Raw genomic sequence first — 19,841 nt, 5'->3', positions numbered from 1 at the left:
CTGAAAAGTCATAAAGTTAGACTTTTGGTCTAATTTACCTTTGTGAATACCAAAAAGTAGTAAAGTTATCCCATCCAAATTCCCTTCCAAAAGGAGACAAAGACTCCAAAGTCCCACCTTTCCAAGGCACGTCTCGCCGAAGCATGCTGTGCTCCACTCCACCCTGAACACGCCACCAAGAGAGTCCAGCATCTGGTAAATAGGTGAAGTACAGTTGTTCATGTCACTGGATCATTCACCTCTATTCTGTGCAGCACCCGAAAGCTGTGAACCAGGGTTACGCTCCACATAACATATATAAATACATACGTGCCTCCTCAGAAAATGGGGATTAGCCTCTTAGCAACGCCATTTTAACTTTGCGAACTCTCAGGGAAGGTACATGGTTTTGTTCTATCGTGGATCTAAGCTCTGTTCTAGACTTTGAGTTGGCTGAAGGACGGTTTCTTGTCTATAGTCTTGAGGTCGCAGGAGATGTTCTGGCTCCTCTTCAATGCTGGCTCCATCACACAGCATCAGGTTTCTTTAGGAGTGAGGTGGCTGCTCACCATTTCTCAGTGAAAAGACTCTGCAAGTCAAGGAGGAGAAATCATTTTTTGGGTTTGCACAAGAGGAAGCATTTCTTCTGGCTTCCCATAGAATTTGCATGAGACCTGATGAGTCTAAGACTTGCCCCAGCTGTGTGTAGTATGTACTTTACTAAATTCAGTTTGCCCCAAGAACACTTGAGTTCAGGAACTAGGAGCATCTTCCCTAGCCCGGGAATGGCCTGGATTCGTCAAAAGAGACACAAAGAAGGGGATGTGTTTAGGGTCTCTGCTCTGTCACAAATGGTCTCTGCTGAGGCCCTCGAGCTGGGTTGTTGATGGTGGTTGGCTCACGAATGAAGCTGTGCTAGTCCTAGTGGGGGCAAACATCTCTGTGCAAAAGGGTAAATCAGCGCTTAATTTGTAAAAAAAAAAAAAAAAGGGCCAGGGCCCTAGAAAACAGGCTACTTTTGCTTTCCCCGCACAGTGCTGCTGTCAATTACAGTAACAGCGTAACTAATGACCGTCACACTCCTTCAAGTGTGACACCTCTGACAATGCCAGAACCGCAAAGTTGAAAGAATGGCTTTGGCAGCAGGTATTAGTCAATCTTAATGTATATTGAATTATTAAACAACTGTTGCTGTACTCATCTCTAAATTCAGTAAACAGTGCCACCATGTGGCAGACTGTCACAAGCGCCTGGGCTAACAATTAAGTGTAAGTGTTGAGCACCCAGAAACCACCGGCTCAAAGTAAGCAGTGGCAGGAATGTATGTACATGTACGCAACAGAGGTTGGTGGTATTTTCAGACCCAGTGTGGGTTGAAATCTTGAGTGGCCTTTTGGTGTGTTTTGCGGCTTATGGTGTTGTTGATAATGTTTTCCTCAGGGTGAGAAAGGTCCAATTGGCCCAGCAGGTCGGGATGGTGTCCAGGGCCCAGTCGGCCTACCTGGGGCAGCAGGACCTCCGGGCGGACCCGGTGAAGATGGCGACAAGGTGGGTACCTCCTCCTCATGGCTTTACTGCTTTCATGGATGTATATGTTTTAAAGTTCTTTAGTTCCTTCTCCTGACTGATTCTGTGTATTTTTCCTCCTTAGGGTGAAGTTGGTGAGCATGGACAGAAGGGAGCCAAAGGGGGGAAAGGAGAGCATGTAAGTAACGCATTGTTTCTCTCCCTTTTCTCACTGTTACTCGTGTCCTCTCATTCTCTGCCGGTCTCTCTCACTGTAGCTTGAGTCCTCTCAGTAGCTCTCTGTCCCTCACTGCCTGTCACTCTAGCTCGAGCCCTCTCAGCATCTCTCTGTATCTCAGTCTGTCACTCTAGCTCATGCCCTCTCAGCATCTCTCAGCATCTCCCTGGCTGTCACCTTAGCTCGCGCCCTCTCAGCATCTCCCTGTCTGAAACTCTAGCTCGCGCCCTCTCAGCATCTCCCTGTCTGACACTCTAGCTCGCGCCCTCTCAGCATCTCCCTGTCTGACACTCTAGCTCGCGCCCTCTCATCATCTCTCTGTCTCTCACTGCCTGTCACTCTAGCTCGCGCCCTCCCACCATCTCTCAGCATCTTCCTGTCTATCACTCTAGCTCAAGCCCTCTCAGCATCTCTCTGTCTCTCACTGCCTGTCACTCTAGCTCAAGCCCTCTCAGCATCTCCCTGTCTGTCACCCTAGCTCGCACCCTCTCAGCATCTCCCTGTTTGTCACTCCAGCTCACGCCTTCTCAGCATCTCCCTGTATGTCACCCTAGCTCGCGCCCTCTCAGCATCTCCCTGTCGGTCACTCTAGCTCGCGCCCTCTCAGCATCTCTGTGTCTCTCCCTGTCTGACACGAGCTCACGCCCTCTAAGCCTCTCTCTGTATCTCACTGTCTGACACGAGCTCACACCCTCTCAGCATTTCTCAGCATCTCATATGTCACCCTCACCCTAGCTCGCTCCCTCTCAGCATCTCTCAGCATCTCCCTGTCTGTCGTCCTAGCTTGCGTCCCCTCAGCATCTGCCTGTCTGTCACTCTAGCTTGCGCCCTCTCAGCATCTTTCTGTCTCTCACTGTCTGTCACTCTAGCTCAATCCCTCTCAGCATCTCTCTGTGTCTAACTGCCTGTCACTCTAGCTTTGCCCTCTCATCATCTCTCTGTATCTCACTGTCATGCTTGCACTCTCAGCGTTTCCTTGTCTTGCACACTGTTAATTGTCCTTTTTCAAATTGTGGAGACGTTTACACACCATAGAGATGTGTGCACACTGTGTAGATATATACACATCGTAGGGATGTATGCACACTGAGGAGATGTATACACTGAAGAGACTTGGGGCCTGGCTTAGATCTTGGCGGACGGGTTGCTCCGTCACATTGGTAACGGATATCCCGTCCCCTGAGATATAAACCCCATAGGAAATGATGGGATTTATATTTCTCTGGACTGGGGGCCTGGGCATGTTCTCCATGTAGGCTGTAATGCAAGAACGTTTTTTGCGGCCCGAGAAGCCGGCCAAGCAGTCACTGCCCCCTTAGGAGAGTGCTACCACTCCTGTCCCCGCCCCCTAATGCTAAGTGGGCGTAAGTAGGAGAAAATCAAATGATAACGCAAGTAATTATCATTTTATTTTCCCTTTGTGTCAGTACAAAAAAGCAGTGGGGGACGCTCCTCTGCCTTAGCGGAGGAGCGACTATTGTTCATATCATTGGCCTGTCATTGCCTACATCTACCTATCATAGGCTACCTGTACCTGTCATTGTCTAAGTGCGAAAACCTATCATTCATGTTCCACATACTGTGTGTCCTACAGCCTGGGGCCACCTCAGAACACACGCCCCTTCACCCCACCAGCAGGCAGTGACTCTGGCTCGCTGTAGGTTGTTCCTGCCCTCCTATACCCCTGACATACCCTGTTACCTGGCACAGAGGTACTCACTGACCACTCGCCTCTTGAAATCTAGCACTAAAGCAACAAAGCGCTGTGCAGAAGAGAGGGAATGCAATAAAGTGGGGTTAAACGGGTGAGGACAGATTGGGGGACAGGGATGGGCCAGAGGAGGGCTGTGGCGGTGAGAGCCAGTGACAGACAAGTGCAGTGTCCATCTAAAGGCCAAGCATCTCACCTACACGCAAAAGTCTCGGTGTCATGGCCCACTTTGTCCTGCATTACCGCATCCTATGTACAGCACCTTGATGTGAACAGGTCCTGGTCCACAATTTACCAATAAAACGGCAAAGCAATAAAGTAAATATGTAATTCATAAAGTTGATATGTATCTCGCATGCCTCTCGCTGCCTCATCTCATTCCTGCCCTCTCTGATCTTGTTCCCTCTCCATATCCCCAGTCTCCTAACATTGCTTCCCTTGTCTACACTCGTCTCTCTGCCTACTCACTTTCAGTTCTCCTCTTCTGTTTTCCTCATTCTGTGTAAGTTACCTCTCTATGCCCTCCATCTGTCACATGTTTCCTTTCCAATGTCATTTCTATCTCTTACTTTGTGTTGCTGTTGGCCCTCCTCCGTCCCCCCGTATTCTCATGGTACTGTTTTTTCTTCTCTCCCCAGGGGCCACCAGGCCCTCCTGGTCCCATGGGCCCCGTTGGTCAGCCCGGCACAGCTGTAAGTATCTGAGATGCAATGTACAGCATCTTCTTCTCTGATGTCTTGTGGAGATTCATATAGTCCCCCTCCGACCCCCATATACTGCAGAGGATGCTTCTGAGCAGTGTTGCACTCCTGGGGACACTGCCCCCTGGTGGCCAGGTGCAGGCCTGGAGAAGGCTGTGCCCTCAGCACAGGGAGTGTGGGAGACAGAGTAACCTAGAGAATATTCTAATTGTAGTTGTATTTATATAGCGCTTACTATCCCTGACGAGGCGTTGAAGCGCTTTTCAGCGAGTAGCTCCCTAAGAGGATTAGTGGTGGATTGGTATAAGGAAATGTATTTTCATTTGAGCGGTGGACGTATGAGTCAGTTGGACTGAGTGGGATAGTGGAAGGATTGCAGAGGGAAGAGTCTGGAAAGTGTTTATTGGGAGATCGTAGTCGTAAGATGAGGTTTGGGGTGAGTAAAAGGAGAGATGAAGGAGGGACGAGTCTCTGGAAAGGGATTAGGGAACTCATAGTAGTAAAATGAGGTTTGGGATACATGAGGAAAGAATTTAGAAAGGGTTGCTTTGGAGATCGTAGTAGTAAAATGAGGTTATGTGCTATCAATGTGCCTTATCTGTAGAGAGCCGCATCTGACGGCTCCCAGCGCGCACAGAGTGAGTCCTTCCAGCTGCTCACATGGATGTAGACCCCCCAGTCTCTGAAGCACCGCTTGTGTCTGGCAGTACAGCGATAGTCTGCATTAACTGTAATAATACTGCTCCATGGACATGGTGCAGGCCTCCTCCCCTTCCTGGCATCTGTCTGTAGAGTGATGGCCAGGGGTCTCCTCTCCCTGCTCATACCTGGCCTAGCGATAAAGTGCCCTTGCTGGAGCTTTGCTCTGGCACTATAAGCCCCAGGATACCCCCCGCCCACACAGCGGGTGAGATTATCCCCCTCTGTATAACCTCTTTTAAATCACCGAGTGCCTTGACCTGTTCTGCTTCTTCTGCAGGGTGCTGATGGCGAGCCCGGTCCCCGGGGCCAACAGGGCCACTTTGGTGCTAAAGGAGACGAAGGGACGCGCGGCTTCCCCGGTCCACCTGGCCCGATTGGCCTGCAGGTGAGTGACTGCATTGCTGTATTACCACTACAATGAGGGCAGGTGAGTGAATGTGTTACTATATTACCACCACAACGAGGGCAGGTGATTGAATGCATTACTATATTACCACCACAACGAGGGCAGGTGAGTGAATGTATTACTGTATTACCACCACAATGAGGGCAGGTGAGTGAATGTATTACTATATTACCACCAAAACGAGTGCAGATGAGTGAATGTATTACTATATTACCACCACAACGAGGGCAGGTGAGTGAATGTATTACTATATTACCACCACAACGACGGCAGGTGAGTGAATGTATTACTGTATTACCACCACAACGAGTGCAGATGAGTGAATGCATTGCTGTATTACCACCACAACGAGGACAGGAGAGTGAATGTATTACTGTATTACCACCACAACGAGTGCAGATGACTGAATGCATTGCTGTATTACCACCACAACGAGGGCAGGTGAGTGAATGTATTACTTTATTACCACCACAACGAGGGCAGGTGAGTGAATGTATTGCTGTATTACCACCACAACGAGGGCAGGTGAGTGAATGCATTACTGTATTACCACCACAACAAGTGCCGACGAGTGAATGTATTACTATATTACCACCACAACGAGGGCAGGTGAGTGAATGTATTACTATATTACCACCACAACGAGTGCAGATGAGTGAATGCATTGCTGTATTACCACCACAGCGAGGGCAGGTGAGTGAATGTATTACTGTATTACCACCACAACAAGTGCAGATGAGTGAATGCACTGCTGTATTACCACCACAATGAGGGCAGGTGAGTGAATGTATTACTGTATTACCACCACAACGAGTGCAGATGAGTGAATGCATTGCTGTATTACTACCACAACGAGGGCAGGTGAGTGAATGTATTGCTGTATTACCACCACAACGAGTGCAGATGAGTGAATGTATTACTGTATTACCACCACAACGAGTGCAGATGAGTGAATGTATTGCTGTATTACCACCACAACGAGGGCAGGTGAGTGAATGTATTGCTGTATTACCACCACAACGAGTGCAGATGAGTGAATGTATTACTATATTACCACCACAATGAGTGCAGGTGAGTGAATATATTACTGTATTACCACCACAACGAGTGCAGATGAGTGAATGTATTACTGTATTACCACCACAACGAGGGCAGGTGAGTGAATATATTGCTGTATTACCACCACAACGAGTGCGGATGAGTGAATTTATTACTGTATTACCACCACAACGAGGGCAGGTGAGTGAATGTATTACTGTATTACCACCACAACGAGGGCAGGTGAGTGAATGTATTGCTGTATTACCACCACAACGAGTGCAGGTGAGTGAATGTATTACTGTATTACCACCACAACAAGGGCAGGTGAGTGAATGTATTACTGTATTACCACCACAACGAGGGCAGGTGAGTGAATGTATTACTGTATTACCACCCCAACGAGTGCAGGAGAGTGAATGTATTACTGTATTACCACCACAACGAGTGCAGGTGAGTGAATATATTGCTGTATTACCACCACAACAAGTGCAGGTGAGTGAATGTATTACTGTATTACCACCACAACGAGGGCAGGTGAGTGAATGTATTACTGTATTACCACCACAACGAGGGCAGGTGAGTGAATGTAGTACAGTATTACCACCACAACGAAGGCAGATGAGTGAATGTATTACTGTATTACCACCACAACGAGTGCAGATGATTGAATGTATTGCTGTATTACCACCAGAACGAGTGCAAGTGAGTGAATGTATTGCTGTATTATCCCACAATGAGTGCAGATGAGTGAATGTATTGCTGTATTACCACCACAACGAGTGCAGGTGAGTGAATGTATTGCTGTATTACCACCACAACGAGGGCAGGTGAGTGAAAGTATTACTGTATTACCACCACACCGAGGGCAGGTGATTGAATGTATTACTGTATTACCACCACAACGAGGGCAGGTGAGTGAATGCATTGCTGTATTACCACCACAACGAGGGCAGATGAGTGAATGTATTACTGTATTACCACCACAACAAGTGCAGATGAGTGAATGCATTGCTGTATTACCACCACAATGAGGGCAGGTGAGTGGAAGTATTACTGTATTACCACCACAACGAGGGCAGGTGATTGAAAGTATTACTGTATTACCACCACAACGAGGGCATGTGAGTGAATGCATTGCTGCATTACCATCACAACGAGGGCAGATGAGTGAATATATTGCTGTATTACCATCTCAATGAGTGCAGGTGAGTGACTCAGATGCTCCTAGAGCATGGCACCTCCTGTGTTCCACCACAGCGAATGCAGGGGTGGATGGGCGCATGGCTGGCTTTGGTTCGTACGAATGGCTTTACAGATTATTGCTCGTCACCTGACCCTTCGATCATGAATGGTATGAATGTGTTAACTTTCACTTTCGAGTCATTAAGGACACCTGTGTACTTTGAAGAATGTTCTGGAACCGTTTCCCATACCTGGCTGTACATCAGTGTGTGCTTCTTTTGTGTCCACCTGCAGGGTCTGCCTGGTCCGTCCGGAGAGAAGGGGGAGACGGGTGACGTTGGCCCTATGGTGAGTTTCTCGCTCATGCCTAGTAGACATAACTGAATGTATGCCTCGGATGCTCGTCCCCCACCTCACTGTGCGAATAGGGCCCCCGGGGCTTGGGACGTCTGGGATTCCAAGGGTGCGCATGGAGTGAACATCTACAGGAGTGTATGACACTGCAGCCCTGGGCATTGGCCAAGCACCTCAAACTGTGCCCGCTGTTAAAGAAAAGCACTCAACCCCTTCACCAACGGGCACTGTGCCTTGGCAGTCAGTCACATCTCTGCTCGATGTTGAGGTTCTACATCAGGGGTTCCGAAGCTGCAGTGACCACACCCCCCGGGGGTGCGAGATGGCATTTCAGGGAATGCAACAAAGCGGAAAAGTATGTACCGTACGCATAATAGGAATCCGGTGAGACCTTTGTAGGGGGTTCGAACATTAATCAAGTATTTCCTAGTGGTGCGTGCATAGAAAAGGTTGGGAACCCCTGTTCTATGTAATGTTGGACAGATCAGGCAACTCGGACTTCCGGGTACTTGCACGCTGGTAACGTGTGCCCGTCCGAGGCCAGGCCCTCTTATTTACTGCTATCCACTCCTGCTTTAGAGGGCACGCATCCAAAAGTCTAGTTTTGTTCCATTGACCCCTTCATGTCTACTGAGGCATTTGTGTACTAGAAATGTCTACTTTGTCTCGCACAGAATACTTTATGTTTGGAGTCCTGCCATATCTTCAGCTTCTCAGCTTTTTTGCTGCTCAGTGTTGAATTAATTACCTTCCAAGCTGAAGAGAAAGGTTTGCTGAAGTTTTCCCATACCCCATAATTCACAGATTTTGTCATATCTTGGAAATACGGCTTTGCCTAATCTGCTCATATTCTGGAAGCCATCCTTGCCTGGGGCTTCTGTGGTATGAACGCTTCATGCACTGGTGCAAAAGTTTGGTATCTGTAGCTCTCAGACTTTCTTCGCCCCTTTACTTCTGTTTGTGCATCTCTAAGTAGGTGGTTTCAGCTTGATCATAACTTCCACGCTACTATCTTTTTTATTGTTTGATTGTCTAGGGTCCACCTGGCCCTCCTGGTCCCCGTGGCCCCGCTGGACCCAATGGAGCCGATGTAAGTATGGTGGCCGTCTCAGTATGTATTTCTTTACTGCGACCATCTCCTTTATATGAACTTGCTCCTGACAATGGTCGGCTCTTTCTTATTGTAGGGTCCTCAAGGCCCACCCGGCGGCATTGGAAACCTTGGAAATGTAGGAGAGAAGGTACGTCCAATGTGCTTCTTCTTTGGAAATAATCAGAATCTATAGATTCAGTAAGACACTTGTGAAATGTTAGACATTGGACACATATCCACACAGGCTCAAGACCACATCTGTGCTCGGCCACAAGATGAATCTCCCTCGACCAGTGATCATACCTCTACTTAATCACTAGACCCTGTCTCAACAAAGCCACTCAATAAATTAGCCTCAAGACTGCATGCCAACTAAACAACTAGGTCAGGCCTCAACTTATCCACAAGATCACATATTAACTGAGCCACAAACACCTTTTAATTTACCTCCAAGCCCTCATCTCCAGATAGCTTCTAGACCACAATTTAACCTAACTACAAGATCTCATCTCAGCTTATTTATATATTCGGTTTTATCTGTGCCACAAGGTCACATCGCTAGATCACATCTTCTCAACCACAAAACACATTTTAATTCATCTCCAAGATCACATCTGAACTCAACCATATGTACTATCTCATCGCAGGCACAAACATACATCTCAGCTTATTTACATATCCTGTTTCATCTGTGCCACAAGGTCACATGGCAAGATCACATCTTCATATCCACAAAACACATCTTAATTCATCCCAAAGATCACATTCGAACTAAACCATGTGTACTTCCTCATCTGACACACAAGAGCACATCTCTACTCAGCTACAAGATGACATCTCTACCAAATCACATCTGTACTCTGTCTAAATGACAGCATAGACACAAGGTCACATCTCAATCAAACTACAATATTGCATCTCAGCTCAGCCCCAAGATCAAATGTCAAATCAGTCTCAAGGACCCATCCTGCCTCAGCCTTAGATCACATCTAACCTTGGCGACTAGCCCACATCTTAAATTAGCCACTAGATTATCAAACACACAGCTTGTCAGCTCAAATACTAGACTAAACTTTGTAATTAGATCTCAACTTACTCTAAATACTAAACCAAGTCTGAACAAGGCCACTAAACTGCATCACCGTTTGACATCTATGGCGAATCTTGAATTTACCACTCTAGTACATTTGGTTTAAACTTCAGACATCATCTGAACTCAGTTACTAGTTCACATCTCAGTTTGACCACTGAACACTAACTATAAGGTTACATATTAGTTTGATAAAATTAAATCCACACGCAGAACACTAGAGCTTTCTAGGGTAAGGAACTAGAGGCTATGCGGTGTTCAGAGTGAGCTGGCCTCCAAACCTAATATGCATACTCAAAAATAAGCTACCCTGAATAAATCTCTGATTTCACACAAATTGACAAGCACTATGCACTAATTTAGTGGGGTGCTGGGCATCTCAAAAAATGCGAAGGACTGTCCTCACACACCACCAGGTGTCATGCTTCATCATTGCAGTCCTTGCTCTCTAGAAACTGCGTTTGGTAGAGAGCAAGCCTACACCTGGAGACAGGGAGGCACTTCTAAAAGCTAAGTGGGGGCCCATGATAAAGTGAAGGTTTAAAAACAAATGTAAACACCAAAATACATTTATTGTTAGGTATTTAATTGATATTACAAATCAATGTGGAGATTTGGGGAGCTAGTATCCCATCACCAGTGTGGTCATTATGTTTCTGCCATATTGGCCCAAAAGGTCCTTGGCATTCATCTAGAGCTCCGATCTAACCTCTTATGGTTTAGATACTACCACTAGGTGTCATCCTCTACCTAAAGTCGGCATTTCTTGAAACCTGTAAAATAAAGGTAAGATAGTGTCAAAAGGGATGGATGCCCATATTTTTTTTAGAATCAGAAAATAACAACAAATACACCATGCATATTATCAAAATTATGCATGTGGATGGCCTGCCTCTATGTTCATCAATTTGAGGTTGACCACATCTACAGCCCAGTCAACCCCTATAGGCAACAGTTGAGACTTTGGCGTAGATACATTGATGATGTCTTGATAGTGTGGTGCAGCAACAAAGGAACAAGCAATAGAATTTACAGAGTGGGTGAACTCAAAGGACGAACATTTGAAATTTACATATACTGTCAACAAGCATGAAGCAGTCTTCTTAGACCTAGTTTTAACACTGAACCACGATGTAATGAAAACAAGAGTCCACAACAAGACACCGGACAAAAACAGTCTCCTCATGTTTGCGAGCTTCCACCCAAAGGCACTCTGACAAAACCTCCCCATAGGCCAGTTCCTTCGCATCAGGAGAAACTGCTCCTCCTTGGATGTCTATGATACACCAGCACAAACCTTGGAGGACAAATTAGTCACACGCCACTACCATAAAAAACTAGGGGCAAAAGCAAGGAAAAGAGCTAGGAATAATAATTGGGATGCTCCCCTTGAGAACCAAGAGAAGCAAGACAACGACAGAATGGTGTGCGTCACAACATATACCCCCATTTCCAAATGGGTCTAAAATATAGTGCTGAAAAATTGTCACATTTTGAATGGGGCAGAGAAACAATGGCCTAAACCCTTGTTCGCTTTCAAAAAGAACACAAATATCCGCGATGAACTGGTTCACGCAAAAACACCACCCCACAAGTCCAAACCCAGATGACCCTATGGGAACACCAGCGGCCGGTGGGCCACTACCCCTGTGAGAACTGGGTAGCTTGCCAATACACACGACCCACGAAAGAGGTGGACATAAAAACGGGGAAACCATGGATCTTGAAGGGCTTCACCAACTGTAACAGTGAAAATGTCGTATATCTCATTACATGCCCATGTGACCTCTTCTATATAGGCATGACCATCAAGAAAATAAAAATGAGAATCAATGAGCACCGAAGTACGATTAGGTGCCATTAGGTGCAAAAGAAACACCGCTTAGAGAAAGGTCATCAGGATGGGGGCCTGAAATGGGTGGTCCTTGAGAAAATTAATTCGATTTGCCCAAACATACAAAAGAGACTCCACACCCGTGAACAACGCTGGGCGTACCATCTAAGAACATGGGAATCTGGTCTTAACGACGACATCCCATGCCTTCAGATTGAACAATAAAGCCACAATAACGCAGAATATTATTTTTGAGTACCCGTGGAACACAATTCCAGATATATACATGTTTGCAAATAGGTCTATCCTTTGATTTATGTCCACATTAAAACACTTGGAAGTCCCTTCACGTATCGTCCTCCCCCCCTTCCCCTTTACAGGCCTTTACCTCCCACCTTGAAATCAGCATCATTGATGCTGAGAAACATAAACTGGAAAATTATTTTTAATTATTTTTTTTTTTTAAAGGAGTTATCTAGGTCCCTCCCCACCCCTTTTTACATAGTATTAATCAACACGATTAATTTACTTGCACTCTCCTTCCCCTCGTTTACAGGATCACACACATACAAATGTACACACAGACGCATATATATGCACACATACATACACATACAGAAACACACATGCACACACACATACACATACAGTCATACACAAACCCAGGCACACAGACACACATGGTTACACACACAGACGTGCACACACATAAACACACAAACATAAGATTAATGTGTCTTCTCTTTGCTTTTGCAGGGAGAGCCCGGGGAGTCTGGAGCTCCTGGCATTGCTGGTGAACCAGGAGTGAAGGTTTGTAGTTATTTCTATCTCTTCTAGTCCGTCTCAGCTGGGTTACTGCTGGTACTTTCATGATCTTGTGTGGTGAATGGCATCTTACATGGGTATTTCTGACCGCTGGCACGTCTTTACCCCTGTGCCTCACACGCCAGACTTGTGTTGTGCCACTATCCTTCTGTCCCTCAAACCTGTTCCCATACCTTCCCCAGAAAGTTTTGCGATTACAGACCCCAGTTTTAATAATCTCCTGCAGGGAGTTGTATGAGCATTGGGTGACGTCAGTTGTCCCTTCAACAGAACTGCTCAGCGGCAGGCTTTCCTATGGGTTCTTTATCAAAGAATGCTGCTTAAAGCAGCATCTTTACCACAATACTTAGGGTTTCTTCAAATCCTTCACTGCACTAGTGACACTAATGTATACATTTATCATAAAACATGAATCCTATTATCCTCCTACGATGTTAAAAAAATGTATATAGACAGGACGATATGTCATTGTCGCATTCCACAAATGTCACATTAAGGGCCCGATTCACAAAAGTAATCTGAGACAAAATCCTAACTTTACGACTTTCGGTATTCACAGACGGCATTTAGGAGCACTAAAGTTAGGATTTTGTCTCAGTTAAACTTAAGTTTTGGTCTTTAGTTAAACTTAAGACAAACTTAAGTTTGACTGAGACAAAATCCTAGTCGTAAAGTTAGGATTTTGTCACAGATTACTTTTGTGAATCAAGCCCTAAGTGTCTATCCCAGACATTTCTGCACAAGGTCCCTGCAAACTTTGGAAAGGGGTGTCATGTACCTCGTCATTGAAGGTGTAAGTGATTCCCTTCGCCAGCCCCCAGGAGTTTCTCATGCCAGATGGGGCAGGCCGGGCTATCTCTGCACTGGCATAATTCGCCCTGACATCACTTTTAATATCAGTACAAGCGATTCCAGTCATGTGTAATCCTGCTCTCTCTCTTAATGTTGAGGTTTTTCGATGTTTACTGGTTGGTTCCCGCATGTCTGTGACATGTTTTCTCTTCGTAATTTGTTTTCTTCTTCGTTAGATTAAAAGGTAGAGGTGATGGGGTGGCAGGCGGGAGGTTGGTGGTAAGGAGCCAATTCTAAAATATCGTACAGAGGTCTATCACACAATCTCTCCAGCTCAAGGAGCAGCTTTTGATTCCACTTTTTCCCTCTAGGGACCTCGAGGTGAGCGAGGAGAGAAAGGCGAGGCTGGGCAACCTGGGGCTGCAGGACCTGCCGGAGGTAAAGGTCCGACTGGGGACGATGGACCAAAAGGAAACCCTGTAAGTATCTGGAAACACCCCCCATCTTTCCACTGGTTGTGAATGGGGCTTTCAAAACATTGGTTGGCACCAGGAGACCGTAAGAGCGCAGCTGGTGGGGACATTGGATCCGTTGTGATTGTGGTAACACATATTTTTAGGTTCATACTCAGAATTATTTGGGTTGTGTGAGGGTAGGTAGATGGGCTGTGGTCTTGTAGCTGGACTGTGGTCTGATCGAATGGGATGATCTTGGAATAAACATTGAACACTGCAGCTTGTTGGAAATTTAGCAAGTTGATGGATCACAACAAAGCGAACGGTCCCAAGTTTCAGTTCTGCACGCGTGCAGAATTTATTCCACCTATGTAGTGAGATCTGCCACCGTGTATGCAGCCCAGATTGGGATCCAGCAGTTGGGGAGTCGGGATTTTGTAGATTAGATTGGACTGGTCTGGGGATGCATTAGATCATCTTTGAGATTTTACCGTCTTAATTGGGGATCTTGTACATTGTAATTTTCAATATTGTAGACTGCATAAAATGGTGATGCTTCTTGATTGTCTATTACTGCGTATATTGTAGATCCTTCAGTGTGTGCGGTTTGGGTTGCAATATGTGCAACATTTAGGATCATACAAATTATGTGTGATGCGGAAGACGTAGATCATGTCTGCTTGCAGATACTGAAAGTTGTGTGCAGAGTGAAAATGTGGGGTTTGGATCTTGTACTTTCTATGACATTAGGGATTTATGTAGCAGTCGAAGAGCGCAGATATAACCTGTGTGGCGACTGTACGGTTAAGAATCCGGAGGGATTAGGGATACAGTACGCTACGTTGTGTTAGTGATGCTACAGTCTTTCCTTTTGAAGGGGGATGATGTAGATTTTTTGGGGTTGAAGATGTTTTAGATTGTCTTATTGTGTAATGGTTGGAATTTTAATATTGTAAATTAATATGTATTGTGGGAGTATGACACAGTGCATTTATTGTCATTGGTTGAGCTGGGAGGTGTGAACTGCATGGCCACAGATATCAGGGATAACCCTGGGAGAACAGTTTATAGTTATGAAATGGGGGTCTCGCTGGCTCAGAAGTCTCTCACTGTCCCCTTTGTTTTTAGGGTCCTGTTGGTTTCCCTGGTGATCCAGGCCCCCCTGGAGAAGGTGGCCCTCGTGTGAGTATCACTACATCTCCCATTCTTGCTGTATTCTCTTCATTGTACTTCTGTTTAACATTTGTAAAGTGGAATCTTCCTCAGAGGATCCACACCTACACATGGGACCGACCCAGTCCACCCCAGGATGGGGTCAGTGCCGCTGTCAGGGGTCCAGGCAGATATTACTTCCAAGCAGGCAGACAGAGTCAGTGATCTGCATCACAGAGCAGGAGAGGTTTACCTGGCGGTGTGCTGGGAAGACTACTGAGGGCAGAAAAGCATGCTAGGAAGGTCGTTAGTGGTGTGCCATGCAGGTGACACTGTGGTTAGTTACTAATGTACCGCACAAGTGACACTGTAGTCATTTACTGATGTACTGCACAGGTGACGCTGTAGTCATTAACTGATGTACTGCACAGGTGATGCTGTAGTCATTAACTGATATATCCCACAGGTGACAGTGTAGTCACTTAGTAATGTACCGCATAACTAAACGCTGTAGTCATTTACTGATGCACCGCACAGGTGACACTGTAGTCATTAACTGATGTACCGCACAGGTGACACTGTAGTAATTAACGGATATACCGCACAGGTGACGGTGTAGTCATTACAGGTGGCGCTGTATTCATTAACTGATGTACCGCACAGGTGACACTGTAGTCATTTACTGATGTACCGCACAGGTGACGCTGTAGTCATTTATTGATATACCGCACAGGTGACACTGTAGTCATTTACTGATGTACCGCACAGGTGACACTGTAGTCATTAACTGATGTACCGCACAGGTGACACTGTAGTCATTAACTGATATACCGCACAGGTGACACTGTAGTAATTAACTGATATACCGCACAGGTGACGGTGTAATCATTAACTAATGTACATTACAGGTGGCGCTGTAGTCATTAACTGATGTACTGCACGGGTGACGCTGTAGACATTAACTGATGTACCGCACAGCTGATGCTGTAGTCATTTACTGATGTACCGCACAGGTGACGCTGTAGTCATTTACTGATGTACCGCACAGGTGACACTGTAGTCATTAACTGATGTACCGCACATGTGACGCTATAGTTATTTACTAATGTACCGCACAGGTGACGCTGTAGTCATTTACTGATGTACTGCACAGGTGACGCTGTAGTCACTTACTGATATACCGCACAGGTGACCCTGTAGTCATTTACTGATGTACCGCACAGGTGACACTGTAGTCATTTACTGATGTACCGCACAGCTGATGCTGTAGTCATTTACTGATGTACCGCACAGGTGACACTGTAGTCATTAACTGATGTACCGCACAGGTGACGCTGTAGTCATTTATTGATATACCGCACAGCTGACGCTGTAGTCATTTACTGATGTACCGCACAGGTGACACTGTAGTCATTAACTGATGTACCGCGCAGGTGACCCTGTAGTCACTTACTGATATACCGCACAGGTGACCCTGTAGTCATTTACTGATGTACCGCACAGGTGACGCTGTAGTCACTTACTGATATACCGCACAGGTGACCCTGTAGTCACTTACTGATATACCGCACAGGTGACCCTGTAGTCATTTACTGATGTACCGCACAGGTGACGCTGTAGTCACTTACTGATATACCGCACAGGTGACCCTGTAGTCATTTACTGATGTACCGCACAGGTGACACTGTAGTCATTAACTGATGTACCGCACAGGTGACGCTGTAGTCATTTATTGATGTACTGCACAGGTGACACTGTAGTCATTTACTGATGTACCGCACAGGTGACACTGTAGTCATTAACTGATGTACCGCACAGGTGACGCTGTAGTCACTTACTGATATACCGCACAGGTGACCCTGTAGTCATTTACTGATGTACCGCACAGCTGATGCTGTAGTCACTTACTGATATACCGCACAGGTGACCCTGTAGTCATTTACTGATGTACCGCACAGGTGACGCTGTAGTCACTTACTGATATACCGCACAGGTGACACTGTAGTCATTAACTGATGTACCGCACAGGTGACGCTGTAGTCATTTATTGATGTACCGCACAGGTGACGCTGTAGTCATTTACTGATGTACCGCACAGCTGACGCTGTAGTCATTTACTGATGTACCGCACAGGTGATGCTGTAGTCATTTATTGATGTACCGCACAGGTGACGCTGTAGTCATTTACTGATGTACCGCACAGCTGACGCTGTAGTCATTTACTGATGTACCGCACAGGTGACACTGTAGTCATTAACTGATGTACCGCACAGGTGACGCTGTAGTCACTTACTGATATACCGCACAGGTGACCCTGTAGTCATTTACTGATGTACCGCACAGGTGACACTGTAGTCATTAACTGATGTACCGCACAGGTGACACTGTAGTCATTAACTGATATACCGCACAGGTGACACTGTAGTAATTAACTGATATACCGCACAGGTGACGGTGTAGTCATTAACTAGTGTACATTACAGGTGGCGCTGTAGTCATTAACTGATGTACTGCACGGGTGACGCTGTAGACATTAACTGATGTACCGCACAGCTGATGCTGTAGTCATTTATTGATGTACCGCACATGTGACGCTGTTGTCACTTACTGATATACCGCACAGGTGACGCTGTAGTACCGCACATGTGACTCTGTAGTCATTAACTGATATATCCCACAGGTGACAGTGTAGTCATTAACTAATGTACTGCACAGGTGACGCTGTAGTCAATAACTGATGTACCGCACAGGTGACGCTGTAGTTATTAACTGATGTACCGCACAGGTGACGCTGTAGTTATTAACTGATGTACCGCACAGTTGACGCTGTAGTTATTAACTGATGTACCGCACAGGTTACACTGTAATCATTTATTGATATACCGCACAGCTGACGCTGTAGTCATTTACTGATGTACCGCACAGGTGACACTGTAGTCATTAACTGATGTACCGCACAGCTGCCGCTGTAGTCATTTACTGATGTACCGCACAGGTGACGCTGTAGTCATTCACTGATGTACCGCACAGGTGACACTGTAGTCATTAACTGATGTACCGCACATGTGGCGCTATAGTTATTTACTAATGTACCGCACAGGTGACGCTGTAGTCATTTACTGATGTACTGCACAGGTGATGCTGTAGTCACTTACTGATATACCGCACAGGTGACCCTGTAGTCATTTACTGATGTACCGCACAGGTGACGCTGTAGTCATTTATTGATATACCGCACAGCTGACGCTGTGGTCATTTACTGATGTACCGCACAGGTGACACTGTAGTCATTAACTGATGTACCGCACAGGTGACCCTGTAGTCATTTATTGATATACCGCACAGCTGACGCTGTAGTCATTTACTGATGTACCGCACAGGTGATTCTGTAGTCATCAACTGATGAACCGCACAGGTGACGCTGTAGTCATTTACTGATGTACCGCACATGTGACGCTATAGTTATTTACTAATGTACCGCACAGGTGATTCTGTAGTCATCAACTGATGAACCGCACAGGTGACGCTGTAGTCATTTACTGATGTACCGCACAGGTGATGCCGTAGTCATTAACTGATGTACCGCACAAGTGACGCTGTAGTCATTTACTGATGTACCGCACAGGTGACAGTGTAGTAATTTACTAATTTAATGCACAGGTGGCACTGTAGTTATTTATTATACACTGCACAGGTGATAGTTACTAATGTACCCCACAGGTTGATGCTGCATTAGATAATCTCTCCGACACAACTCACTTTAAAGGATGAGATAAGTATGAGATATTTTCAGGCCTCCTCCTGTGTCCTTCTGCCTCCTCAACCCACACACCAGTCACATCACCAAGGGAGCCCCACAGGATCTCAGCAGGTAAAAAGCCCCACAGGACCTCAGCAGATAAAGAGTCCCACAGGTCCTCAGCAGGTAAAAAGCCCTACAGGACCTCAGCAGTTAATGAGCCCCACAGGGCCTCAGCAGCTAAAGAGCCCCACTGGACCTGAGCAGGTTCAGAGCCCCACAGGACCACAGCAGGTAAAGAGCCCCACAGGACCTCAGCAGGTAAAGAGCCCCACAGTACCTCAGCAGGTAAAGAACCCCACATAACCTCAGCAGGTAAAAAGCCCCACAGGATCCCAGCAGGTAAAAAGCCGCACAGGACCTCAGCAGGTAAAGAGCCTCACAGGGCCATAGCAGGTAAAGAACCCCACAGGACCTCAGCAGGTAACGAGTCCCACAGGACCTCAGCAGGTAAAAAGCTCCACAGGACCTCAGCAGGTAAAAAAGCCCCACAGGAACTCAGCAGGTAAAGAGTCCCACAGGTCCTCAGGAGCTAAAAAGCCCCACAGGACCTCAGCAGGTAAAGAGTCCCACAGGTCCTCAGCAGGTAAAACGCCCCACAGGACCTCAGCAGGTAAAGAGCCCCACAGGACCTCAGCAGTTAAGGAGCCCCAAATGATCTCAGCATGTAAAGAGCCCCACAGGACCTCAGCTGGTAATGAGCCCCACAGGACTTCAGAAGGTAAAGAGCCCCACAGGACCTCAGCAGGTAAAGAGCCCCCACAGGTCCTCAGCAGGTAAAAGCCCTACAGGACCTCAGCAGTTAATGAGCCCCACAGGGCCTCGGCAGCTAAAGAGCCCCACTGGACCTGAGCAGGTTCAGAGCCCCACAGGACCACAGCAGGTAAAGAGCCCCACAGGACCTCAGCAGGTAAAGAGCCCCACAGTACCTCAGCAGGTAAAGAACCCCACATAACCTCAGCAGGTAAAAAGCCCCACAGG

At 46.5% G+C, this 19,841-nt stretch overlaps 1 protein-coding gene across 8 annotated transcripts in view; it reads left to right on the top strand.

Moving 5' to 3' along the window:
* The window catches only part of COL11A2 (collagen type XI alpha 2 chain), a 348,341-nt gene that overhangs the window by 259,676 nt on the left and 68,824 nt on the right, over positions 1–19,841 (top strand). For all 8 annotated transcript variants that reach the window (XM_085619742.1, XM_085619662.1, XM_085619350.1 and 5 more), the window contains 10 exons: positions 1,420–1,527; positions 1,631–1,684; positions 4,073–4,126; positions 5,115–5,222; positions 7,761–7,814; positions 8,857–8,910; positions 9,008–9,061; positions 12,594–12,647; positions 13,826–13,933; positions 15,038–15,091. In XM_085619742.1, coding sequence (XP_085475868.1) covers positions 1,420–1,527; positions 1,631–1,684; positions 4,073–4,126; positions 5,115–5,222; positions 7,761–7,814; positions 8,857–8,910; positions 9,008–9,061; positions 12,594–12,647; positions 13,826–13,933; positions 15,038–15,091 — 702 coding nt within the window. The remainder of the gene's footprint in view (positions 1–1,419; positions 1,528–1,630; positions 1,685–4,072; positions 4,127–5,114; positions 5,223–7,760; positions 7,815–8,856; positions 8,911–9,007; positions 9,062–12,593; positions 12,648–13,825; positions 13,934–15,037; positions 15,092–19,841) is intronic.

The sequence above is a fragment of the Triturus cristatus genome, chromosome 1_1 (assembly GCF_964204655.1).
Source record: "Triturus cristatus chromosome 1_1, aTriCri1.1, whole genome shotgun sequence".
Taxonomy (NCBI): domain Eukaryota; kingdom Metazoa; phylum Chordata; class Amphibia; order Caudata; family Salamandridae; genus Triturus; species Triturus cristatus.
The sequence above is the reverse complement of the archived record's forward strand: the minus strand, read 5'-3'. Positions and strand labels throughout refer to the sequence as shown.